The sequence below is a fragment of the Scyliorhinus canicula genome, chromosome 7 (genome assembly GCF_902713615.1).
Source record: "Scyliorhinus canicula chromosome 7, sScyCan1.1, whole genome shotgun sequence".
NCBI lineage: Eukaryota > Metazoa > Chordata > Chondrichthyes > Carcharhiniformes > Scyliorhinidae > Scyliorhinus > Scyliorhinus canicula.
The window spans coordinates 77,147,522-77,174,664 of NC_052152.1; the positions used below are offsets into that span (position 1 = coordinate 77,147,522).

Genomic DNA, 27,143 nt, shown 5'->3' on the forward strand with positions numbered 1-27,143 from the left:
AGAGCTCCTGACAACGCGACTATTCACTATCTCGCCTCTAACAACCTACTCCCCGAATCAAAACTATCACGTGATCCACATGTAGGCGCTTAATCGTCATGTAGTGATTGGATGTAGTTACAGTAAATTGTTATCCCTTTATTGTTCTCACAATACACATATTGTCACATCCCCCTGTCTTTGAAGTTGTTTGGACATGCATTCAAACACATTTACAGTGTATGATGCTTGTTGCGGCTATGCATGGATTCACAATGTTATTGCCCATCTGGTTAACAATTTATTTCTTTTTTACAAATTTAGTCTGTCTATTTTTTTTCCTGAGACATGTAGATCTTCTCAGTGCAATCTTGTCTTGCAGTTGTGTTTGGTTACTCTCCAATGCGGCTGCGTGGTGTTGTTCCAATGCTGCTGCTGTTGTGTTCGCTACTGGATTGATGCCCTCCTGACATACTGTTGGAGTTGCTTTCAGTAGTTCTGTATCTCTTGTGATGTTTGGAAATGTGAGTTGAGTCGTTTTTACCCGAAGAAGTGCTTTGCAGTATCTCCTCAAGATAGAACCCACTTCCATTTCTATTACATAGGAATGTGGAGTTGCCTAGCATATGAAATGTGCCATGCACGACCATCCATTTGGAAGTTGTACTCTGATAGTATCAACTTGTTCTTGTGGTGATAGATGTTTTGCTGTTCTATCACAGTACTTCTGCTGTTTCCTTGTGTGTTGTTTAATTATTTTGACTGTGTCTTCGTTTTCAGGATTTGTTGTTGTAAGACTCGGTAACGTGGTACATATCTTCCTGTTCATCAGCAACTGAGCTGGTCAGTATCCTGTCGCAAGTGGTGTCGCTCTATAGCTTAACAAAGCTAAGTTTGGGTCACTGTTTGAATCCCAAGCTTTCTTCAGTGTCTTTTTGGCAATATGCACTCCATTCCCAGCCATTCCATTTGATTATGGATGATGTGGGCTAAATGTTACATGATGGAGGCCACACTGTCTGGAAAACTCAGTCCATTCGATGCTATCAAAACACGGTCCATTGTCACTCATTACGAGGAATGGGATGCCAAGCCTTGTGAATGTTTCCTTCGTAGCTTTGATGACTGCTTTCGAACATGAGTTAAGTAGCTTGAAAAATAGTCAATGACGAACAAGTATTCATTGCCTTGGAAGAAAAACAGATCAATGCCTACTTTCATCCACGGAGTTGTGACAATTTTATGCATAAAGAACAAAGAACAAAGAAAAGTGCAGCACAGGAACAGGCCCTTCAGCCCCCCAAGCCTGTGCCGACCATGCTGCCAGTCAAAACTAAAATCATCTACACTTCCTGGGTCCGTATCCATCTATTCCCATCCTATTCATGTATTTCTCAAGATAGCCCTTAAATGTCACTATCATCCCTGCTTCCACCACCTCCTCCGACAGCGAGTTCCAGGCACCCAGTACCCATAGTTATTGCTTCCTTTTCCCAAAAATGAATCTTCCCCAAAATATGACAACACCTAGCATCCTTAGGACTACTTTCTTGTCTTTTGAACTTGGCATTCTGGTAATGGCTGCAATCTTTTCACTATCTGGTTGGACTCCTTGAGCTGATAGTTGATCACCCAATAACATTAGTCTGGAGATGCCAAATTGATATTTGGCTCTGTTCAGTTTGGGACCAAACTTTTCAATGCGCTTCATGACTTGCAGAAGTCGTGCATTATGTTCCTCTTCATTTGATGACCAAATGATGATGTCATCCATGTCCACTCGTACACCTGTGATACCTCTGATCATCTGTTCCATAGCTCAATGAAAAATTTTGGAACCTGAAATAACCCCTAAAGGCATTCTGTTGAAACATTATCTCCCGTATGGTGTGTTAAACGTTAGAGATTTTACTTGAAAAGGGCAGCATTCCCACTGAATATTCTGATTCAGATCCTTGGGATCGATACAGATTCTCAGGTCACCATTGGCTTTCTTCACACATACCATAGAACTGATCCAGTCAGTTGGTTCTTCCACTTTGATGATTATTTCCAACTGCTGTTTATGCTCAAGTTCCGCTTTTAAACATTCCCTCAAAGGAGCTGGTACCCTCCTAGGTGGATGAATTACTGGTTTGGCATTTGTTTTTAACTGGATTTTGTATTCAAATGGTAGTGTTCCCATACCGTGAAAGACATGAGGAAATTTCTGAATAATCGCCTCAATCTGGTCATTGCAATTGAATGAAATCCTGTCCGAGCTGTAAATATGGTTCATGAGATGCAGATTCTCACATGATTGAACATCAAGTAATGATGATCTATTTGGTTCAACAATCTCGAATTTAATTGAAATTTTTTTCTCTTTAACTTTGACAGTTAAATTGCAAGTACCCATTGTGGTTATCAGGTTGCCATTATAATCTCACAGTTGACAATCATTCTCGTCAACCTGGCTATATCTATGTATGGCTATATATGTTTGATTAATCAGATTGGCTCTTGCTCCAGTATCCAATTTTACCTTGATGTTGGTTCCATTTATCATCAAAGGATCGTCCATTCATTTGTGTTCTGAATGATGGAAATTTGGATTGGATTGGATTGGATTTGTTTATTGTCACGTGTACCGAGGTACAGTGAAAAGTATTTTTGTGCAAGCAGCTCAACAGATCATTAAATACAAGAGAAGAAAAAGGAATAAAAGAAAATACATAATAGGGCAACACAGGATATACAATGTAACTACATAAGCACGGGCATCGGATGAAGCATACAGGGTGTAGTGTTAATAAGGTCAGTCAATGAGAAGTCTGGTGACGGTGGGGAAGAAGCTGTTTTTGAGTCTGTTTGTGCATGTTCTCAGACTTCTGTATCTCCTGCCCGGAAGAAGTTGGAAGAGTGAGTAAGCTGGGTGGGAAGGATCTTTGATTATGCTGCCCACTTTCCCCAGGCAGTGGGAGGTGTAGTTGGAGTAAATGGATGGGAGGCAGGTTCGTGTGATGGACTGGGCGGTATTCACGACTCTCTGAAGTTTCTTGCGGTCCTGGACCGAGCAGTTGCCATACCAGGCTGTGAGGCAGCCCGATAGGATGCTTCCAATGGTGCATCTGTAAAAGGGTTAATGTGGACATGCCGAATTTCCTTAGTTTCCTGAGGAAGTATAGGCGCTGTTGTGCTTTTTTGGTGATAGCATTGACGTGAGTGGACCAGGACAGATTTTTGCAGATGTGCACCCCTAGGAATTTGAAACTGCTAACCATCTCCACCTCGGCCCCGTTGATGCTGACAGGGGTGTGTATAGTACTTTGCTTCCTGAAGCCAATGACCAGCTCTTTAGTTTTGCCGGCACTGAGAGAGAGATTGTTGTCATTACTCCACTCCACTAGGTTCTCTATCTCCTTCCTGTATTCTGACTCGTCGTTATTCGAGATCTGGCCCACTATGGTCATATCGTCAGCAAACTAGTAGATGGAGTTGGAACAAAGTGTGTGTACAGGGAGTAGAGTAGGGGGCTAAGTACACAGCCTTGCGGGGCCCCGGTATTGAGGACTATTGTGGAGGAGGTGTTGGTGTTCATTTTTACTGATTGTGATCTGTTGGTCAGAAAATCGAGAATCCAGTTGCAGAGTGGAGAGCCAAGTCTTAGGTTTTGGAGCTTTGATATGAGCTTGGCTGGGATTATGGTGTTGAAGGCGGAGCTGTAGTCAATAAATAGGAGTCTGATGTAGGAGTCCTTGTTTTCGAGATGCTCTAGGGGTGAGTGTAGGGCCAGGGAAATGGCGTCTGATGTGGACCGGTTGCAGCGGTATGCGAATTAAAGTGGATCAAGGCGTTCCGGGAGTATGGAGGTGATGCGCTTCATGATCAGCCTCTCGAAGCACTTCATTAGGACTGAAGTCAGGGCCACCGGGCGGTAGTCATTGAAGCACGTTGCCTGGTTCTTCTTTGGTACCGGTATGATGGTGGTCTTCTTGAAGCAGGTGGGGACGTCGGAGTGGAGTAGGGACAGGTTAAAGATGTCTGTGAATACCTCTGCCAGCTGGTCCGCGCAGGCTCTGAGTGCATGACCAGGGATCCCGTCCGGGCCTGTCGCCTTCCGCGGGTTCACTTTCAGGAAGGCCGATCTGACTTCGGAAGCTGTGATGGTGGGTATGGGTAAATTATGGGCTGCTGGGGCACTCGACAGCGGATTGTTGGTTACCTGCTCGAACAGAGCATAGAATGCATTGAGTTCATCGGGGAGGGGTGCGTTGCTGCCAGAGATACTGCTCGGTTTCACTTTGTAGCCCGTTATGTTCTTTAGTCCTTGCCACAACCGCCGAGAGTCTGTCTGTGACTCTAGCTTGGTTTGATATTCTCTCTTGGCATCTCGGATGGTTTTGCGGAGGTTGTACCTGGATTTCTTGTATAGGTCAGGGTCGTCTGACTTGAACGCCTCAGACATTCCTTCAGTAGAGAGTCAATCTCGCGGTTGAGCCATGGTTTCCGGTTGGGGAACGTATGTACTTCTTTCTTTGGCAGGCAGTCGTCCACACATTTGCTGATGAAGTCTGTGACGGTGGTGGCATACTCATTTAAGTTAGTCGCTGAGTTCTTAAATATTGGCCAGTCCACTGTCTCTAAGCAGTCACGTAAGAGCTCTTCTGTCTCCTTGGACCAGCACTGCACAACCTTCTTAGCTGGATTCTCCCGCTTGAGTTTCTGCTTGTAAGCCGGGAGAAGGAGCACAGTCTTATGGTCTGATTTCCCAAAGTGCGGTCGGGGGATGGAACAGTAGGCGCCCTTGATTTTGGAGTAGCAGTGGTCAAGAGTGCTGTCGCCCCTGGTGGGACAGGAGATGTGCTGTTGGAATTTTGGCAGTACACTCTTGAGGTTGGCCTTGTTGAAGTCTCTGGCCACGATGAACAAGGCCTCCGGGTGTTCTGTTTCATAGTTGTTTATAACTGTGTACAGTTCATCCAGCGCCTTCCTCACTTCTGCCTCGGGTGGGATGTAGACCGCTGTGACAATGTTTTCAAGTTTCCAAAATGGTAATTTTTTGATGTGCTTTTCCTATGCTTTCCACTATTTCAACAAAGAAGGAATCCTCTAAGTCAAATCATCTTCCTGTGAGTCAGGTTTGATCGCTTGTTTTAAATTTTGTTCATGCTTATTTCTTGCACAGTTCTTCATTTGTTTACTGCTGCGAATTAGATCCCAATCTACATTCAGATGCGTAATGGTTTAGCTTGTGACATTTAGCACATGTTTTCCATATGGAGGGCATCTTTTAGTCTGATGCGTGTTGCTACACCTGCATGTAATGACGTTCGCAACATAATGCATAAAATGGCTGCCGTCATTCTTAAAATGGGTGCCGTCTGGAGCACATTTATTTTTTAGGTGTGCCACTGCATTAATGGCATCAGCCACATTGTCAGTTTTCGCTCCACTTTCTCCGACACTCATGTCTGAAAATTGTTTTCTTGCAAGTTCGCTTTCTCTACACACACTGATCGTGCCTTCTAACGTCAAATTATACTCTCGCAATAACCTTTCTCGCAGTTTGTCACTCGACTCTGTAGACTATCTGATCTCGCAGAGTGAGTCTAGGAGAATTGAAAAATGACATATCTGTGCTTTTAGTCTCAGATCCGTTATGAATCAGTCAAGTGTTTTACCTGCTTTTGCTCTCGTTCCCTGAGCACATACCATTCAAACGTTTCATTGCAACTGGCAGTGCTTGTCAAACTTCTCGATAGCTCTGTCGTATTTTTTTTAATCTGCCTCATCCTCACTGTTAAAATTTTGTGCAGGTTGCTGGCCGCTTCTAGGTCTTGGTCTGAGATATACAATTCAAACTGCTACTTGAAATTGTGTCAATTAACGTCTACTTTACCAAAGTTAAAAAATTACTATGGAGTTTGCAGACTTTCCATCTCGCTTCAACTGGGATTTTCTTTATATCATCGTTGAAGTCAGACTCTGGTTAGATGTTTTATTAATGGAAATTTCTAGTAAACTTCTCTTCATTCTGTATATTTCAACTTATCTGTAGCATGCACACCTGATACCTTATGATGTCCACTCCTGGTATCATGTGATGTTCTTTGATTTTTGGAAGTGCAGAGTCTCACAAAGAACATCAAACTATGTTTTGAACAAAGATAATTTATTTATACTACAACTAAATAGATTGAACTTGCTTGCTGAGATGTAAAAGATTATAGAATGACTAAAACTGTGATTATAACTGCAGAGCTCTTGATAACACGACTGTTGACTATCTCGCCTAACTACCTACTCCCCGACTCAAGAGTATCACGTGATCCCCCGGATGCGCTCGATTGCCATTTAGTGGTTGAATGTAGTTATAGCAAATTGTTAACCCTTCATTATTCTCACAATACACATATTGTCACACTTAAGAGATTCACTAAGGTGATTCCAGACAAGGAGAGATGAGAAAAACAAAGGATTGTTTCATTAGAACAGAATAATCAGATCTGATAAAGTATTCAAAATTAATAGGAGGTTTTGAGAATGTATCCAAACAAAAACTGTTCACTGATCTGGACCCTGCTTATACACCAACCTCTGAACAGGCTGTACACAGTGTTGCACCTCCTCCATGGGAACCATGTTTTATATTTCCACTTGAATAAACCCCATTGCCTTATCTTGTTTTAATGGTCTGTCTTCCCATTGTTTTTCTTAAGCCACCAACATTGCAAATTCATGTGTCTAACTTCATTACAATGAAAACATTTAAGTTTTTATTATCTCTCTCCCAGTATCATAGGTTTCCTTTTTAACCTGAAGCAAACTCTCCTTAATATCTCCAACTAGATTTCTTTTGCCTTGACCACCTATGGATTTCTCATTTTCCCAGCTTCTATCCTTCACCGATTGAAATTGATGTTGAAAATCTGGCCTGGCCTTGTGAATTAATTCAAAATCATTTGCCATTTCTGCTGCCAGTCGAGCAGTTTTAACTCCACATGGGTTCTCACGTGGGAAGTGAATCGTTAAATTCTTCCAAAATAATTGTTTCCCTAAGAATGTTAAAAGTTTGGTCTATTTTTAATGTTTTTATCCACCTATCAAAATTATTTTGTTTACTTCTTTAAAATTGTATATGTACATACATCTGACCTTGTTCTTTCCTAGATTTCTAAACATCTGTCTGTCGGCTTCTGGCACTAGTTCATATGCACTTAATATAGCTTCTCTCACCTCATCATAATTAAAGAACAAACAGCCCTAATCCTTAAATGCCTCCTCTGATATTGAAGCAAATACTTCACAATCTCTACCTACTAACTTTGTTTGAACCAACACTACCCACATGGTCTTTGGCCAATTCCATTGTTCAGCCATTTCTCAAATGAGATCTTTTAAAAATGGCGTTCACATCTTTCCCATCAAACCTGGATAGGTCTTGAATATATGTAAACATATCTCCGCTTGGATTTTGACTATGAGGGGCTTCTCCCTTCTCTAGACTTTCCTCAGCTACCTTTAACTTCCCCATTTTCCATTGATGTTTTGCTGTTCCAGTTTCTGAAGTTCAAATTCGCTCTTTTTCCTATGCTTCTCTCTTTTTCCTCATCACTTTCTTCTCTTGTCAATCTTTCCACGTCCACATCAAGTTTTCTCTTTTCCTTCAGAAGATCTCTCTTCCTTTGCTTCCGCAATTGCAGACCTCTCACTTTCTTTTTCCTCTGCCATAGCCACTCTCTACTTTTCTCTCAGTTCCAATTTACTCTGTTCTATTTCTCTCTGTTTATCTTTCTTCTGTATTTCAAATTTTTTGTTTATAATTGAATTCCAGCTAATTCTAAAGATTCAAGCTGTGTTTCCAGCAAATTTAAATGCTGTGCTGTTGCTTGTATCATCTCCATCTTACTCACCGCTTCAGGTAATGTCTTCAGCAGCAAAACCACAAACCCAAAAGCTGTTTTAGCTACCCTTTGTAAACCAGCTACAGTAATCTCTTCCACACCCAGAAAAATCTTTACAACAGAATGAACCATTGTACCAGTCACTCTCTCTTTAAACTTCAACACCTGAAAGAAAGCACCAGTTCCACACAGACTTAATGTTTTTAAATTCAATAGTCTCAAACTAAACAAGGAAATAAAACTTTAAAATCCCAGTAAAGAGCCCCAATTTTATTACAATCCAGACCAGGGGCGAAATTCTCCGACCCCACGCAGGGTCGAAGAATCGCCCGGGGCCGCCGAAAATCCCGCCCCCGCCGTTGCAGAAATTCTCCACCACCCGGGAATCGGCGGGGGCGGGAATCGCGCCACGTCGAGCGGCAAGCCCCCTGCGGTGATTCTCCGGCCGCGATGGGTCGAACTCCCGACACTGGGAGGCCTCTCCTGCCGCCGAGGTTTGAAACACCTCTGGTGGTGGCGGGATCGGCGGCGCGGGCGGACCACCGGGGTCCTGGGGGGTCACGGAGCGATCGGATCCCAGGGGGTGCCCCCACGGTGGCCAGGCCCGCGATCGGGGCCCACCGATCGGCGGGCGGGCCAGTGCCATGGGGGCACTCTTTCTCTTCCGCCGCCGCCACGGCCTACACCATGGTGGAGGTGGAAGAGAATCCCCCAGCGCGCAGGCGCCGGTGGTGACTTCAGCGGCAGTTGCCGCTGACGTCACCACCGGCGCATGCGCAAACCGGCGAAGGCTTTCCGGCCAGCCCCGGCGCCGGGCGTCAAAGGCCGTTGGTGCCGGTTTTGGCGCCAGTCGGCGTGGTGCCAACCACTCCGCTACGCCGGGACCCCCCGCCCCACTGGGTAGGGGAGAATCCCGCCCAAGATAGCTGACAGAAGCCCCAATATTTAATTTAATTTGTAAGACTGTGAGGAAAGGTTACTTTGCTCCAGGAAGCATTCCATGAATGAATACGGGTATGGTATATTAAAACAAACTTTAATACTAACACAGTATTAAACTCACTAATTAGAATTACCTGTTAAACAAAACTGATCAGTAAAATGGTATACATTTATGTCCATACTGCTATCTGTTCATCTCCAATCAAGCAAAACCATGTCATGCCACAACCCACTTTTAAATACAGTTGGCAGATCCAGGAAAACTTGATTTATTGAGATGTCTTAGATAAACTGCATTGTGTGTCAGAGAGAGAGTGAGAGAGACTTACTGACTGACTTGAGGAACCAGCTTGCAGATTCTTGCATGTGTGAAACTAATTTTTAACTAAGTGGCATTTGAAAAAAAGCCCCTGTTCTGTTCACAATCAACTATTTTAAACTAAACTGTTTCTCACGGCTATTGGCCTGTTCACATCCTAATCTAAACTAAACTCAACACCTGACTGCTTCAGCTCCAGATCCTCCCATAACCACATCTTCTCTATCTCACTAACTGGGTTATGACCATCTTACTAAAGCTAAACACATGTCTCGATTTATCTACTCCTCAGGAAACCTTTTTCTCTAAATAAAATTCGAATAGCCCTACTTCGGCAAACAATACCCATGGTTGGAATGAATTACGCTCTTACTTTTACAATATTTTAATTGCACCTCTGTAACCCCAAAGTCTAGCTGCCTTTCAAAGCAAGATTTTTAAATACATTCCTGCAGTACTGAGATACACAACAGAACCCAGACTTTTAAGCATTACAGTACCAACTACATGTATATATATCTGAAATTCCTCCCTTCATCATATTCCTCGGGCTCCATGCGGGGGAACATTTCCAGTGCCTAGGGCCAGTATGTTTGCAGGAAGTGTCTCTAACTGCAGCTCCTGGAAGCTCGGGTTTCAAAGCTGGAGGAGGTCGATGGGGACACTGTGGAGCATCCGCGAGGTAGACAGTGTCATGGTTGGCACTTACAGAGAGGTGGTCACACTGCAGGCTCAGACTCCACAGACAGGCAGTGAATGGGTGACTATCAGACAGAAAAGGGGACTCTGCAGGCAATGCAGGATTATCCTGTGACCATTCCCCTGCAAAATACTGCTTTGGATACTGTTGAAGAGAATGAACTTTCAGGGGAAAGTGGCAACAACCAAATTCGTTGCACCACGGTTGGTTCTGCTGCATAGGGGAGAAGTAAAAAGTGTATGTATGCAATATTACTGGGATTCAATTGTAACGGGAATAGATAGGCATTTCTGTGGCTGCAAACGACACTCCAGCATGGGATGTTGCCTCCCGGGTGCTAGGGTCAAGGATTTCTCTGAGCGATTACAGGCATTCTGGAATGGGAGGCTGAACAACTGGTGGTTGTGGTACACATCGATACTAACGACATGGGTAAAAAAAGGGATGAGATCTAAAAGCGGGATACAGGGAGTTCGGAAGCAAGTTGAGAAGTTGGACCTCAACGGTAGCGATCTCAGGATTGCTACCAGTGTCATGTGCTAGTCAGAGTAGAAATAGCAGGATGTATTGGATGAATATGTAGCTGAAGAGATGGTTAGAGGGGGACGGTTTTGGATTCCTGGACATTGGGACCAGTTCTGGGGGAGGTGGGACCAGTGCTAACTGGATGTGTTACACAAGGGCAGAACTGGAACTGATGTCCTGGAGGAGTATTTGCTAGAGAGGCTTGGGAGGGTTTAAACTAAAAGAGAAGGGGGATGGGAACATATGTAAGAAGCCACAGGAGAGCCGAATGAACAGGTTCTTCCTGGAGGTGGAAGACAAATGTGAACGGTGCCAGAGAGGCCCGGCCAACCACACCCACATGTTTTGGGCCAGCCCCAAACTTGCTGGGTTATGGACAGCCTTCTCCGAGGCGATGTCCAAGGTTGTGGGGGTGAGGGTGGAGCTGTGCCCAAAAGTGGCAATATTTGAGGTATCAGAGCAGCCAGAGCTATGCATGGGGAGGAAGGCCGACACGCTTGCTTTCACTTCCCTTATCGACTGGTGATCAGCAGCACCACCCACAGCTGCAGACTGGCTGCCAAACCTGTCGGAATTTCTCCATTTGGAGACAAAGGGTCTGAAGAAGGCTCCCTTAAAGCATGGGGCAATTGTTCTGCCTGTTCCAAGACTTGTTCGAGGCCAACAATAACTAGCAGAGAGGAAAATTAAAAGAGGAATGACAGCAATACACAGCACAGGGGGAGAGGGGAGGAAGAGAGGGGGGAACCTGAGGCTAATAAAGAGAATAACACAGAGGGAGGGTGAGGGTGCGGAAGACCCTCCCTCCCCCACCCACGAGGCAGACGGAAGGAAGGAAGGGAGGGAAAGGGGAGAGCTGAAGTACAAGCGGGGGGGGGGGGGGGCACACACACGAATGAGCAGGAGGGTATCAAAGTGGGAGGGGGGCGGGGAGGATCACGCACCGAGACAGACGGAGACAAATTGTAAATAGGTCCAAGAAAATCTCATACACTGGACAATAACAAACACCAAATGCAATGTACAGAAAATTGATAATGCCAATAAAATATTTTTTTTTTTTTAAAGTAAGAGGAGGAGGAAACAATGACAAAAACAAAAGACAGAAAGAGAAATAAGAAAAGTGATGGGCAGAGAAACCAAGGGCGAGATTGAAACAGGCCACAGTGGAAAATATTGGGAGCGGGACAAGTAATGTTAGAAAGACGCGCTTAAAGGCTTTATACCTTAGCATGCGGAGCATTTGCAATAAAGTGGATGAACTGTTCATGTAAATAGACATAAACGGATATGATATAATCAGAATTATGGACACGTGGCTGCAGGTTGACCAGGGATGAGAACAAGGGCCAAAACAATTAGTGGGCATTGTATATAGACCCCCAAGTTGTAGCGATAATGTTGGGAATGGCATTATACAGGAATGTAGAGATGCATGCGATAAAGAAACCTCAATAATTATGGGTGATTTTAATCTGCATATAAATTGGGCAAATCAAATTAGTCGCAATATATTAGAGGAGGAATTCCTGGAGTGGAGACAGGATGGTTTTCTGGACCAATATGTTGAGGAACCAACTAAAGAACAGGCCATTCATGTGTAATGAGAACAGAATAATTGTCAATCTAGTTGTGCAAAACCCCTTGGTAATGAGCGACCATAATATAAAATTTTTCATCAAGATGAAGAGTGACGTAATTGATTCCGAGACTAGGGTTCTGAAACTTAATAATGGAAACTACGATGAAATGAGGTGTGAATTGGCTATGTTCAGTTGGGAAATGTTACTTAAAGGGATGATTGTAGATAGGCAATGGCAAACATTCAAGAAGCTCATGGGAGAGCTGCAACAATTATTTATTCCTGTCTGGCACTAAGGTAAAATGGGAAAGGTGGCCTAACCATGAATTACAAGATAAATTAGAGATAGTTTTGAATCCAAGGAAGATGCACACAAATTGGTTAAGAAAAATAACAGGTTTGAGGATTGGAAACAGTTTAGAATTCAACAAAGGAAGACCAAGGGATTGATTAAGAAGGGGAAAATAGATTGAGAGTAAACTTGCAGGGAACATAACAAACTAACTGTAAATATTTCAATAGGTACATGAAGAAAAGTATTGATGAAGACAAATGTAGGCCCCTTACAGTCGGAAACAGAGGAATTTATAATGGGGGACAAAGAAATGGCTGAGCAACTAAATACATGCTTTGGTTCTGTCTTCACAAATGAGAACACAAGATACCAGAAATGTTGGGAACGCAGGTTTTAGTGAGAGAGAGGAACTGAAGGAGATCAATGTCAGTAGAGAAATGGAGTTGGGGAAATTGATGGGATTGAATGCTAATAAATCCCCAGGATCTAATAATCTACATCCCAGAGTACTTAAGGAAGTGGCTCTAGGAATAGTGGATGCGTTAGTGGTGATCTTCTGAAATTCTGTGGACTCCGGAACAGGTCCTATAGATTGGAGGGTAGCTAATATAACCCCAATATTTAAAAAAAGACTGGAGAGAGAAATCAGGGAATTATAGACCAGTAAGCCTGACATTGGTACCGGGGAATGTTCTAGAATCCATTATCAAAGATTTTATAGCAGACCACTGAGAAAATAGTGGCAGGATTGGGTCAAGACAATATGGATTTATGAAGGGGAAATCATGCTTGACAAATCTACTGGAATTCTTCGAGAATGTAACTTGCAGAGTAGATGAGGGGAAGCCAGAGGATGTGGTTTATTTGGACTTTTAGAAGGCTTTCGACAAAGTCCCACATAGGAGATAAGGGTGTGAAATTAAAGCACATGGGATTAGGGGTAGTATATTGAGATGGATAGAAAATTGGTTGGCAGACACGAAACAAAGAGTAGGAATTAATGGGTCTTTTTCCAAATGCCAGGCAGGGACTAGTGGGGTACGACAGTGATCGTTGCGTCTTTTGTCGCGTCTTTTCGTCCGACGTAATTTCGTCCAACGACACTTCGTCCACGTCTTTTGGTCCAACGTCTTTTTGTCCGCCCGTCTTTTGGTCCAACGTCACTTCGTCCAATTAACCAATTACAAATCAACTCCGTATAAAAGCATTTAATTGATAGAAAGCAGGCACAATACAGCAAGTGAATTTAATGCTAAAATGCAAGTAATTGATGAAATGCAAGTAAAATGCAAGCTGAAAAATGCAGTTAAAAAGTTAAAAAATCTAAAAATGCATTTAAAAAGATCTAAAAGTTTACTAAGGATGAATTCCCGAAATTACTTAAAATTGATGTAAATTGTGAGCAACATTCCTCAAGAAATCAATTTTCGCTGTAGGAACATATTCAACGACCAATCTTTTGAGGCGTTCTGTTATTTTCTTGTATCGCGTACATGAAGTCGACTGATCTCCCCGAAGAATTTGAGCCTTTTTGCCTATTATTAGCCCTTCCTCTTCCTTCAGAGTTTTGATTAACCTCCAGATATTCAAATGAGCTCCACCCGCCGAACGCTTAATCGCAGAATGAAACCCCTCAGCAGCATTATTTGTTCTCGGTAGATCTTGTAGAACACGCTGATTAACATTCCATACAGCTGTCGGGAATGTAGGTGTTTCTCTCCTTCGTCTGGCACCACGTCCTCTCACAATGCCTATGTAAGTCAAGTCGAAGTAAACGATGAATTCAGCAGGTATTTCTTCATCGTCTATCAAATCTTCATAAGCCTCTTCGACATCTTCAACGGGGAGGAAAGCTAATGCTGAGAAACATCGAATTTTAAGACAGAATTCAGAGTCTGTGTTGTATTTTTTTTGAGGCCTAAATCGGTAATTTATCGAAACACAGATTGGCTCAAATGAAACAAACATGCCACGACAGATGCATTAAGGAATGATGAATTAATTGCCTTGTGAACTGCAACTTCGAAATCTGCCATGATATCAATCGGATCTGCATTAGGTTGCATAATTTTCAATTGGTCAAAGAATAATTCGTATGTCTGCTTCCTTTTATTCGGCAGTAATGCAAAGACCCTTGGTAGATTGCTACCTTTAACTTGTACATGAATGCAGAACAGTTGAAACCACTGTTGTGGCACAATCTTGAATGTTCCATCACATGCCCAATGAGGATATGATGCTAAATCCTGAACAGCACTTTCTGATGCGAATACTGGGAAGCGCTGTTGATCCTCGACGCCCGAATCGTACCTCAGAAACTGCTCGCCATTGTCAAGTTTGCAATATTTTTCAGGTATTTCAAAACCGTGTCTAGCCGCTGGATTAGCGGGAAATCCAGAATTAACGAGGCTCGTTAAAGGGGAGAGAACGATAATAACTATCCTTTAACGAGGCCCGTTAAAGGAAAGAGGCCGATTATAAAGATCCTTTATTGTATATTATGTGCATTTGAGAAGATTTCTATTTACAAAAGTTAAAGTGGAGTGGAGTGCTACTAAGCAAGTTTGGTCATGCTAAATTACTAAGCTACTAAAAAAGTCTTTGACAAAAAAAATCATCCGACAAAAACACGTAAAAAGTCACAAAAATTCTTTGACAAAGAAAATCATCCGACAAAAACACGTAAAAAGTCACAAAAATTCTTTGACGAAGAAAATCATCCGACAAAAACACGTAAACAGTCACAAAAGTTCTTTGACGAAAAAAATCACCGGACAAAATGACCTTGGACCAAATGACGAGCGGACAAAAAGACATTGGACCAAAAGACGTGGACGAAGTGTCGTTGGACGAAATGACGTCGGACGAAAAGACATAGCACCAGTTCAGGAAGGGCCACAAAGAGTTATCTCCATTAGGGAGAGATATTTGGTTATATAGCTTGAGGGGCACCACTCTCATCAAGCGTGAGACTAGGTAAGGGAGCAGACCTTCATTAACGATCTCAACCAATAGAGAGATTGAACGCCGTTGGCGTTATTTTGCACCACATGTTTTGCCAGCTGAGCTAACCAACATGATGCCAATGATAAGGTTTAATTTTTTTCCCCACACTTATTCATCATTGTAAATTTAGCTAAGTGATTTGAAATTAAATATGGAGCTGGTGCTTATTTGTTGTCACTGACTACTGGTTGAAACTCTCATTGGTTTTGTCATTTCTGTCACATTTGGCGTTGAACATTATTTCCTAAAATCATAATTGATAAAATTTTCATAATAACTTTGGAGATAAAAACAAATTAACAGAGAAACAATACCAGAATCTAAATGTTATCACTTGAGCATCAGCAGGAAAGGAGCGAGGGAAGAATTAAAATGGAGTGGGCCATTTCCTACTGCTTTCCACTGCTCTGTGATTTTAATGCTTCTACTTTTGGTGATGGATGATCATGGAACTCACCTCACATCCCATTCTAGAGGACAAACATCTCAAATAACCTAATAGGTTTGCATTTCTGCAGGCAGTTCAAAGCAGGTTTTGAATCTACAGATGGAGATTTCCTGCCAGCCACCTCTGATTTCTCATAGAGGATTGCAAAACTACCCAGGGATGAACATCCACTTCCTGTTGTCCACCTCCAATGGGGCGGAATACACTCTTTCGCATTGAAAGTAATAAACCTATTTCTTGCCACTCACCTCTTTGTAGTGCTGGACTCTGGTGACTGATACCCAGTTTTGTTGCTTCTGCCACTCTTTCTGGCAGTACATTTCAGATTTGTCACTAAATTGAAAAAGAAAGTCACATAATAATTTTGGATTTACAGCAGCCACAGTGAAGCAGCCACAGTGAAGCAGCCACTGACTGTACACTTAACTTTGTAACAGAATCCCAAGGCCAATCCCCACATCAATTTCCAGAGTTCACCAAAGGTCTGCACATGACCCCAAGGGTGGTCTCCAATTTGGCAGGATTGTAATAATTAATAGCAATTTTCAGGGAAGTTACTTTGGTATCCCCTGAAATAATGGCTTCATAACATAACGTGCTTCCATAGAAGCCCTAGAGTGCATCTCATCAGGTCTGCACCACGTTCTGAAACAGCACCCTACCTCGGCACACGTCCCTGTTCTACTCCCATAACCCCACCTAGCTTGCAAACCTTTGGATATTAAGGGGCAATTTTAGCGTAGCCAATCTACCTAAGCTGCACATCTTTGGTTAGTGGGAGGAAACTGGAGCACCCAGAGAAAACCCACACAAACACAAGGAAACCAAGCAAACTCCACAGTTACCCAAGGCCGGAATTGAACTTGGGTCCCCGATGCTCTGAGGCAGCAGTGTTAACCACTGTGCCATCATGCTGTCCCATTTACAAGTAATTTCCCTGTTTGCTCACTGTCCATTCCAGCTTTCCGACTGTTCTCAGTCTCTCTTCCAATTGCTTGCCTCAGTACATTCCCTCACAACAGGCCTTTTGTTATTTTGTGGCTTGGTTTCTCACCTTGCCACCTGTTGTCAACCATTTCACACTCTGTTCCCCTGCTCCTAATTAAGTGCCCATTTCTCTTTCATGTATGTTTTACAGCGGTTCCCAGAATCTGCAAACATGGGGAAAGGCGAGGAGGCAAGCCTGCATAAACTATTAAAGCCGTTGCCATCATCTGCATCATACTCTAGCCATCTAACCAGCCACACAGTGTATTACATAATGTTACGGAAAGTTGTAATTCATTTATTGTGGTTAATTATGTGGAAGCTAGATAAAAATAGGTTTGTTTTGCTGATTATGGAAGTTCAAAATAAAAATAATTGGTAATAGCCATGATTATTCTGGGGCACAATGCATTACTAATGGGAGTCTTGGTATTTCTTCCATTTATTAGCATCAGAAAGAGTTAATAAAATGATATGTCAGCAGCTGCAAAACTAGTAACTTCCACAATCGTGTTTTAAAAAAATGAGAGTGAGTGGTACTCACTTCACTTAAAGAAATTATTCATTAATGTAAAGCACTCAAGGCATTATGAAGTCATTATGATGGGTGATGCTGAAGTAGCTCACACAATCACCTGAAAACCCTTGCTTGTATATTCTAGTCTTGTGGAATTGGAACTTCCGCCTGGCAAACGATGTATCTCTGACTTCAGATAATTCCCCACCCTTGGAGTTGGGTGCATAATTTGAGAACTCGGAGTTGGGCATGGGGAGTGGCATTGAGACCCCACTACAGTTTTGAGTTTATGATCACAACAGTGCCGATGCTGTAAATCCTGAACAGTTGTTTGACTTTCCTTTTTAATTTGGTGCCTATTCTGGAAACCACTGCCTGAAAGGTTGATGGAAGCAGATTTAGTCATATCTTTCAAAAGACAATTGGGAGTCTTGGTATTTCTTCCATTTATTAGCATCAGAAAGAGTTAATAAAGTGATAAGTCAGCAGCTTGCAAAATGAGTAACTTCCACAATCATGTTTTTAAAAAATGAGAGTGAATGGTATACTCACTGTATACTTGAAAAGGAATTATTTGTAGGGTCATATGAGGGAAGAGTAAATGATTCGAACTAATTGGATAGCTCTGGTGCATAATTGCAATGAAGTCCAGACAGCAATCTGTATTAATTGGTTCATTGTGATAAGATTTGTTACGGGCATCTACAAGACTTATGAATTCATAACCAATATATTGCCAAACTACTTGTTTTTCTTTCAGGATGAGAAATTTGATTTAATTGCATGTGCCTTTCATACTGCTAACAGACAATATGTTTTACTTTTAGGCTGCCTTTCGACCTGGAAAATGAAATTTGTCATTTATTTAATGATTCTCTTGTATACATCCACGATTCAAAGCCTGAAGATTGTATCCAAACGAGGCTCAGGTAAGCAAACTGTTTTCAGTCATTTCTACAATTTATTGCTGTACTGGAAATGCTTCTGAAACCTAATTGTAATGTGCAACAATCAATACTCGAATTTCTGTGTAACACAGCCAGTCATCATTTAAAAATTAAGCCTTGTTAACTTCCAAGCACAAATAATCTATTGCAATTTTGTTTATATGCACATTGCAGCGAAGTTGGAATATGTTAGTAGTCTCCAGATTTTGAAGTATAAGTAGCTTTTCGAAAGCTTGATAGATCATCCCAGCATTTCTGTGTATCATTTTTTGTTGTTTACAAGTAATTGTGTTTTTGGGCATGGATCAAACATTTGTATTAATTTGCATGGGAAATCTAAAAGGTGAAATTCAGTATGGTAATGGTCTGCCAACAGATAAATGTGAGGGTGTCTTTTCTTTGATTTGTTAATTTTAGTAAAGATGCAAGCTTGAATAAGTGTGTTCCACTCTTTCACTAAAATTAGAAATCAGCTGAAAATATATTAGAAGTAATGGGAACTTCTCACTTTCAAATTATTTTACTTGTTAAGGCACTCTCTAGGTAATTGTACAGACAGAGCTAGTTGACAGATAATCAGAATATCTACAAGTCTGAACAGAAAGCAAAATTAAATGCTGGAGTACAAATTCATAAAATTACCTTCTGTAATATGTAGTTCCAGCATCTATAATGGTGAAATAGACAGCTTCTACATTTGAAATATTTGTGGGTTGTGATGGCTGCTTGTAATATGAAGTGCAATCTTACTGTTTTTCTTTCCGGGGGAAACATGGTAATAAAAGATTCAGTTTCTGTTAATATGAAAGAACCCTTTTCTGTAAATACTTCTGTCTTGTGAAATATTTTCAAGTTGCAGTAAAATATCTGTAACATTCGTGATCTTTTAAGGTGGAGTCTCAGAGGAATTTCTCCAGAGCCACACGTGGTGCATACTTGATGAAGAACTGTAAATTGTTATTAATATTCTATGAATGTACTAACTAGATAACTTACTGGCAAATCATGATTGAATATTAGAAAGTACCAGAGTGGCGTACATTTCTAATCTCATGCATTTTCATCAGGCATGATGTTTATACCATCTATTAGTTAATTTAAACTAAAATAAAACTGTTGGATGCTGACTGAGGATATTCACTTTATGTATGAATTGTTGATGTAATTTTCCAACCTTGTGATCTCGGCAGTAGATTTCACTTATTAGGAGTACATAACTGAAATGATAGTATACATTTCCAAACAAATCAACTTTCACCCAAGTTTGCATTATTTGCTGCTAACGGATGAGGCTTCTTCTATTGGAAGTGGGAAAATGATCCCAATCACTCTGAAATTATGCCTCAGAGTGATGATACACGAAGGTGTAATACATTCAATTAAAATCCCCCTCTCTGCCAATTTAGCAGAGGTTTCACCCAATTTATCTTAAAAGCTTTTGCTAAAACTGCAGAAGAATAAAACATACATTTTGAGACCTATTGGCTTGGAAAATTCTGGTAAACTTGTTGTGAATACGTTTTTCCCTCAACAAGCTTTTGATTCTCTATGATCTGATCTTCATTGCAAATATTGCATCCTGGTGAAGAGGTTAGTGTGTAAAGTGTACAAATAATGTGCAAATAGTCTTGTGTCATGTCAGGAAGATGTGCATGTTGCATTATTCTTAACAAAGCTGTATACCATTTGGATAGTTTCTCACAAATTCAGCAATGTCACCAGTGAATTATGATGGGGTGTTGCTGTATGTTTGCTCACTTAAATAAGCTTTTAAGAGTGATCAACTTTACCGTTTCCCAATTAGATTTCGAGCCGCTATTCATTTGACTGGGCAAATTGGAACAGACTAATTACTTAAAAGCCTCAACCTTTGTTACTGTTTCTCACTTGTGGGGAACTGATTCTTGGATGAAGAAATCTAGAAAGAAATTTCACATTCAAGTTTGATTTCATGGCACTTAACATAATTGCACTGCCAGAATTACAATAGTTACATTTTATTTTAAATATAAGTTTATAACAAGTGCATTAAAAAGAAACACTTTCTGCAGAGGTTATCCATGTTAATCCATGCATTGACTGAATACTGTGATGGCGTATCTGACATAAGTGAAATTTACTTTGTACAGTTTGGAACTTGTAGATTGAAATAAAACATTGTAGATTGTTAAAGCTTTCAATTGATCCCTCTGTCAGTTACATGTTGGTCATTACACAGCACACAATCCACTCAAATGAGATTGAGTTGGAAAATCCCCAGGAAATGTATACACGAGTGAAGGTTAAAAGACATTATTTAATCTATCAATCTAAAAAAAATTATTTTGAATAACTAAGTGCACTTTTATGGAAATATTCCCTTGGGATATTTGTAGTTAAGATAACCTGATATATGATGCTGAACAGTCTGTTTAGATCAATAAATAGAAGATGTCTGATCAGGTGCCTCCGATAAACAAAACGTCTCGTCTAAAATTATATTAGCTTGACCTAACTGACATAACATTTAATGTCTTCACTATTTGTAGTGCAGGAAGACATTTGTTTTAATTAGCATCGTACACGTGTTTCATACACCAGACATGTTATGGTGCATTGCGGATATCATTCCAAAGTACCCTTTCTATTCGGCTAAATCTACAGTAAAAGCAGTATGAACTGGGTTAGAAAGTGCCATGTGTTTGTTTTATACTAAGTAATTGTCTGTGCTAGTAGTGGGTAACCTTGTGTACAGCTGAGAATTTTTGGTACCCATAGGACTTTTTCCATGGCAGCTTAGCCGAACAGTCAAAGTCGTTGGATATAGAATCTAGTCTCTGTGGAGACATGGGTTCGAATCCTGCCATTGGCATAGTCTAAATTAGTGATATTAAGGGCGTTCCAGTTGACATGCTGAGGGAGGTGCTGGTGTAGTGGCATTGTCACTGGACTAGTAATCCAGAAAATCAGGGTAATGCACTGGCATCCGGGTTTGAATCCCACCATTGCAGTTGGTGAAATTTGAAATCGATAACCAAAATCTGGAATTAGAAATCTGGAATTAGAAGATGATGACAATGAAACCATTGTGTTTTTTGTGAGAACCCATCTGGTTCACCAATGTCCTGTCGGGGAAGATTCTGCTGTCCTTATCCGGTCCGGTCTGCAGATGACTCCAGATCCGCAGCAAAGTGCTTGACTGTTAAACGCACCGTGAAATGGCCTAGCAAGCCATTCAGTTCAATGGGACAATTAGGGATGGACAGTAAATGATGGGGTTTTATGCCAGACAAAATGGTGTAAAATGGCCACCGATTCCCCATTTTGCTGGGGGCTAACATGCCGGCAGCATAGAGCACCCAGCTCTGATTGCCGATACAGCCCGGGGAATTGTTGTGTCTGTGGCTGTGTCGTGCTACATGGCGGAGGCTGCTTGCGGATGCGGTGCCAAAAGTAGTGCCCCCTTTTGGCCGGCTCGCGCACCAGGACCACCCCCCCACAATAACCCAACCCCTAATAAAGTCCCCCCCTGCCTGCAGGTCGGCCCTCCATCGACTGGCGGCGCTGGACTGAGTCCACAGCCGCCATGCCGAGTTCCCAACGGACGAGACCACACGTGACCGACGTTGTCGGGAACTCGGCCAGTCGGAGGCGGAGCATCGGGGGTGAGCCTCAGGCAATGTCCTGAGGCCGCCGGTACAACACGCCGCTTTGGAGAGGGTGGAGCATCGCGAAAGCGGCGCCGCTCCTGATTTGGTCGGGAACTGTGATTCTCCGGCCAATCGCTGTACGCGATTTCAGCCCGTTATCTTTGAATGGGGTATAGGTGTCATTAGTTTGGATTGAATGAGGAATTGAACATTGTGGATCCTGTGAAGAAATTACAATTATTCTTTTATCACTGGCTGCTTACTACAAGCTTGTATTTCTCAAATGTAATCTCAAATTAGAATTTTGGTTTGGAACTAACATGGAGGAGAATGCATTTTTGTGTATTAAGCTCATTAATTTACTGTCAATTAAGAAGTTAATGAATTAATAGTAAATCATCATCGATATCTTTAATTTAGAGGAAAGCTTTTCAGGATTTGGTGTCCTGGAACAGCTCAGCATTATCCAAGTAACAATATCTAATAAAGTTAGAATTGGAAACTCTATACCAATACTTCTTACAATTCAAATGTAATATGATGAACTTTGCCTGATTCTAGTTGAATCTAAGTGATGCCGACACTACCGCAAAAGGCCTACATTTAGTATTCCAAGGAATGGAACTGTGCATCCATGGTAACTGTTCTCACAAAGCAACTTTGGTCTCTGACGTTACAAAAGAAAAATTTCACTAAATTACATACCTTGCTGAAAGATGAAGAATGGCATAAAATAAACAATTCCGAGGGATGACAGAAGCAAGACAGGATAATGGTGAATTCATCACCTTGAAGGCAGCAAGGGGTGGAGAGGAGGAACAATCTACACTGAAAATTGTCTTCACAGGAGGAATTGTCTATCCTTTTGGTACAGAACAAGTGCTGTGGTCATGTGTTATAGAGAGTTTCAATAACAATGTTCATAATTGATTGTATATTGATGTCTTTGACAAAAGTGTGCATGTGTGTGTAACATCTTTGGGAGCACAAGCTCGCACGGGCTTTCACCAAAGCCACTAGGGGCTTGTGTACAGTTGTTTTTGGCTGTTGCTGGTGTCTAAAGCTAAACTGTGTTATTACTTCAAATGTTTTCTGAAGTAAAGAAGATTTAACTCGTGCAACATGTTCGAGTAACTTTCTTGTGGTCAAGTTAGCACATCTTTCTAGTGCTGAGGAATGAAAAGAACAAGAAAGACATTTTGAGGTGCAGCATGGCGACATGACATTTTGTGCAGTGAGTAGCTAATTTGCAACATAGTCGGTAGCATTGGTTATGTTCGGGACTATCAGGGAGTTTGTGGAGGGGCACGAGAACTGGACTAGAAGTTTGGGATATCTTTTCCTGGCAAATAATAATAATAATCGCTTATTGTCACAAGTAGGCTTCAATGAAGTTACTGTGAAAAGCCCCTAGTCGCCACATTCCGACACCTGTTCGAGGAGGCTCATATGGGAATTGAACCCGCGCTGCTGGCTTGTTCTGCTTTACAACCCAGTTATTTAGCCCATTGTGCTGAACCAGCCCCTGGTTGAAATGGAATTTCAGATGAGGCTGTAAAGCATTCAATTCTCTGGAGTGTGTGTGCGGCAAAGACTTACAAGTTAGGGAGGAATTTGGCAACACTACGGAAACCGGTGGTCATTTAATTTGTGGTGTTAGCTGCACTCATTCAGAACGTCACCATCCTAAGCCCTTAGTGATTGTCCAACGATTTAATTTCTATCGTCATTTTCAAAAGGCAGGACAGTCTATAACTGCTTTTGTTGCTGAACTGAGCACTGAGAGGTTGAGCATTGGAGAATATGCTCCAGGACAGATTGGTCAATGGCATGAATAAAGACGGCATACAGTGTTGTTTTTTGAGGGATACAACACTAACTTTCAAGAGGCTCTAGAAGTGTCTCAGGGCATGGAGATGGCTGCCAACAATGCAAAGGATATTCAAAAGATACATAGGGAGGCACAGACAGGTGCAGTGTATCATGTAAAAAAACGAGCTTGCAAAAAAAGGCAATGCAGTGGAATCATTGCAAGTTCAGGAGCGCTGTGTGCCACAATTCCAACCAAAAGGAACATTTAGCTGAAAAGTGCAGGAGTGTGAAGAGCAAGTCAAAGGCTGAGCAGGATATTTCAAATTCAAAGAAGCCTCATTCTGCTGCACATCACTTGGAAAGCTCAGAACAGGAAGAGAAATGCTGCGACAGCATGTTTAATGTGAGTGAGGTGCGTGCAGAGCCTTTTTATGCTACAGTGTAGGTAAATGGACAGAAACTTAAGTTGGAGGTGGAAACAGGAGCTTCTGCATCTGTCACCAGTGAAGGCACTTTCAGGAGAATTTGGGGCTCGAAGCAGGCGCAAGCCCGAAGGCAGGGATCAACCTTTGAATGTACATCGAGACAATAACATCACTTGGAATCTTTGAGGTGGACATGGCACATATTTTAGATTTAAGTGGCTGTGATGGAATCTGTAAATTTTCCAAGGCCTAAACCAAATTATTCAGGTGCTCTAAAGGGACACTGGGCAGAACCCTGTTTTCATTGGAATTATTTTTCTAATAAAGGTGACCAATTGGTACCCTGGTCTGAACATTTAGATTAACAGTAGATATGTCTAAAAAGTACAACATGCCCAATGGAACCCCTGGATTTATCTTGGACCTGGTTCACTGCACTGCATTTCTCCTCCATGAGCTATTATAACACTGAACCTCAAACTATGCCCTACTCTAACTCTGTGTCCATGCTGATGTTGTAGCATAAATATCTTTGGAACTGTTAAGAATATTTGTTTCACTTTGCAATTAAATGTTGCAGATAGCTACACAGGTTTTTAATATAGGAACCATGCATCGAAAAGTAGCCAGGAGGCATGTTGAGCATTTTCTTGTGAGCAATGTGTACAATTTTAACAGCAATTGCCTATCTCTAATTTAATTAATTTCAAAGGAAAATCATTAACCAGAGGTTAAAATTTCAAAATTGAACTTTGAAGTTCCATTCCTGACCCCAAATCATTAAACAAGCAAGATATAAATCTAATGGTGCATTATCCCATTTTGTACAGTACTGTACTACTCTCGAGACAGTTGCTGCCATAAAGCATTTGAACAACGGTGCATGTACTTTTCACCATCTTTTTATAACCTGTGGTCGTCTTGTTCTTTTTTAAAAATAAGTTTAGAGTACCCAATTCATTTTTTCCAATTAAGGGGCAATTTAGTGTGGCCAATCCACCTAACCTGCACATGTTTGGGTTATGGGGGCAAAACCCACACAAACACGGGCAAACTCCACACGGACAGTGACCCAAAGCCGGGATCGAACCTGGGACCTCGGCGCCGTGAGGCAGCAATGCTAACCATTGTGCCACCATGATGCCCTTGGTCGTCTTGTTCTTAATGAAATACTCATCCAAGTCCTTTCAAACAGAGTTAATCAATGTGGCATTACTTTTTGATGGGTATTTATTCAGAAGAAGAGGAAGCCTTGCTTTTACAGATCTTTCAAGTCTAAATATGCTCAAAGTGGTCAAAGCCATTGAAGTACTTTTGAAATATAGTTCCTGTTAGGTAATTAAGAAGACTAGACATTCCGCATAGCAAAAAGCATCACAAACAGCAATGAAATTAATGACCAACCTGTTTGTAAGGATGAGGGATAAATGCTGGCAGGACACAGAAAAGACTTGCTTACATTTCTACAAATAACACCATGGGATCTTTTACTTTCCTTGAGTTTAATATTTCATATGGAAGCTGTCTCCTCCAATAATTCAGTAGAATCTCAGAACTACATTAAAGTGCCAGTTTAGATTCTGATCAAAAGCCTTGGAGTTGGATTTGAACTCACAGCCATCTGCCTCCACAGGGTCTCACATCTTTGTGGGAGAAAATAATTTGTCCAATCTCAGAGTTCCAACTTTATACTCTAAAATCTGATCACTTTGTGATCATAGTTTAAGTTGTGTCACCAACACTATCTTACCTATTCAGTGAAGCAAATTCATTCTCCTAAAGCACTCAGTTTTAAATTGTAAAATCTTGTTTGTTATTGTCTTAGTCTCAAAATACCAATGTTTGATTTTGGATATTCAAAATTGGAGTTGTGATATAAATTGAGTATGACAAATGGGTGCAAAAGTCTAATCGTCCGTCCTCATGTTGAATCATAGTATGTGATTAACTGTGTATTTAATGCACTTGTGTTAAATCGATACATTGAGTTTGTATGGTTAATAATTGCATTCAAATCTTTTTCTTTAGCATTTTGCTGATGAATACTGAAGTATCTTAATGTAATACTAATCCATTGCTTGTGCTATTTCTCAGACTATCTACTGAATATTTCCTGTTTACTTTCAGCACTAACTACATTGTTACGAGTGAGTAAAGCGGGATGAACTGGCTCCCTTTATTCAGCCTCCTCAGTAGGTCACAACAAAGATTTTTAAAAATTAATTTCCCCATAGATGCCTTTTCCAATCCAAACGTATTTACTTTTCTGTAAGGAGCAAATCAAACCAGGTTGGATTGGATTGGATTTGTTTATTGTCACGTGTACCGAGGTACAGTGAAAAGTATTTTTCTGCAAGCAGCTCAACAGATCATTCAGTACATGGGAAGAAAAGGGAATTGAACAGAATTCAAGAAAATACATGAGAATACATAATAGGGCAACACAAGATATACAATGTAACTACATAAGCATTGGCATCGGATGAAGCAGACAGGGTGTAGTGTTAATGAGGACAGTCCATAAAAGGGTCATTTAGGAGTCTGGTGATAGTGGGGAAGAAGCTGTTTTTGAGTCTGTTCATCCGTGTTCTCAGACTTCTGAATCTCCTGCCCGATGGAAGAAGTTGGAAAAGTGAGTAAGCCGGGTGGGAGGCATCCTTGATTATGCTGCCTGCTTCCCCCCGGCAGCGGGAGGTGTAGATGGAATCAATGGAAGGGAGGCAGGTTCGTGTGATGGACTGGGCGGTATTCACGACTCTCTGAAGTTCCTTGCGGTCCTGGGCCGAGCAGTTGCCATACCAGGCTGTGATGCAGCCCGAGAGGATGCTCTCTATAGTGCATCTGTAAAAGTTGGTAAGGGTTAATGTGGACATGCCAAATTTCCTTAGTTTCCTGAGGAAGTAAAGGCGCTGTTGTGCTTTCTTGGTGATAGCGTCGACATGAGTGGACCAGGATAGATTTTTGGTGATGTGCACCCCTAGGAATTTGAAACTGCTCACCATCTCTACCTCGGCTCCATTGATGCTGACAGGGGTGTGTACAGTACTATGCTTCCTGAAGTCGATGACCAGCTCTTTAGTTTTGCTGGCATTAAGGGAGAGATTGTTGTCGTTGCACCACTCCACTGAGTTCTCTATCTCCCTC

At 41.6% G+C, this 27,143-nt stretch overlaps 1 protein-coding gene across 4 annotated transcripts in view; it reads left to right on the top strand.

Moving 5' to 3' along the window:
- The window catches only part of LOC119969061 (interleukin-1 receptor accessory protein-like 1), a 1,781,127-nt gene that overhangs the window by 153,730 nt on the left and 1,600,254 nt on the right, over nt 1–27,143 (top strand). For 3 of the 4 annotated variants that reach the window (XM_038802244.1, XM_038802246.1, XM_038802245.1), the window contains exon 2: nt 18,014–18,115. In XM_038802244.1, coding sequence (XP_038658172.1) covers nt 18,034–18,115 — 82 coding nt within the window. In that variant the 5' untranslated portion in view covers nt 18,014–18,033. Of the gene's footprint in view, nt 1–18,013; nt 18,116–27,143 lie in introns of those variants that run through there. The other variant, XM_038802247.1, reaches the window with a different exon arrangement.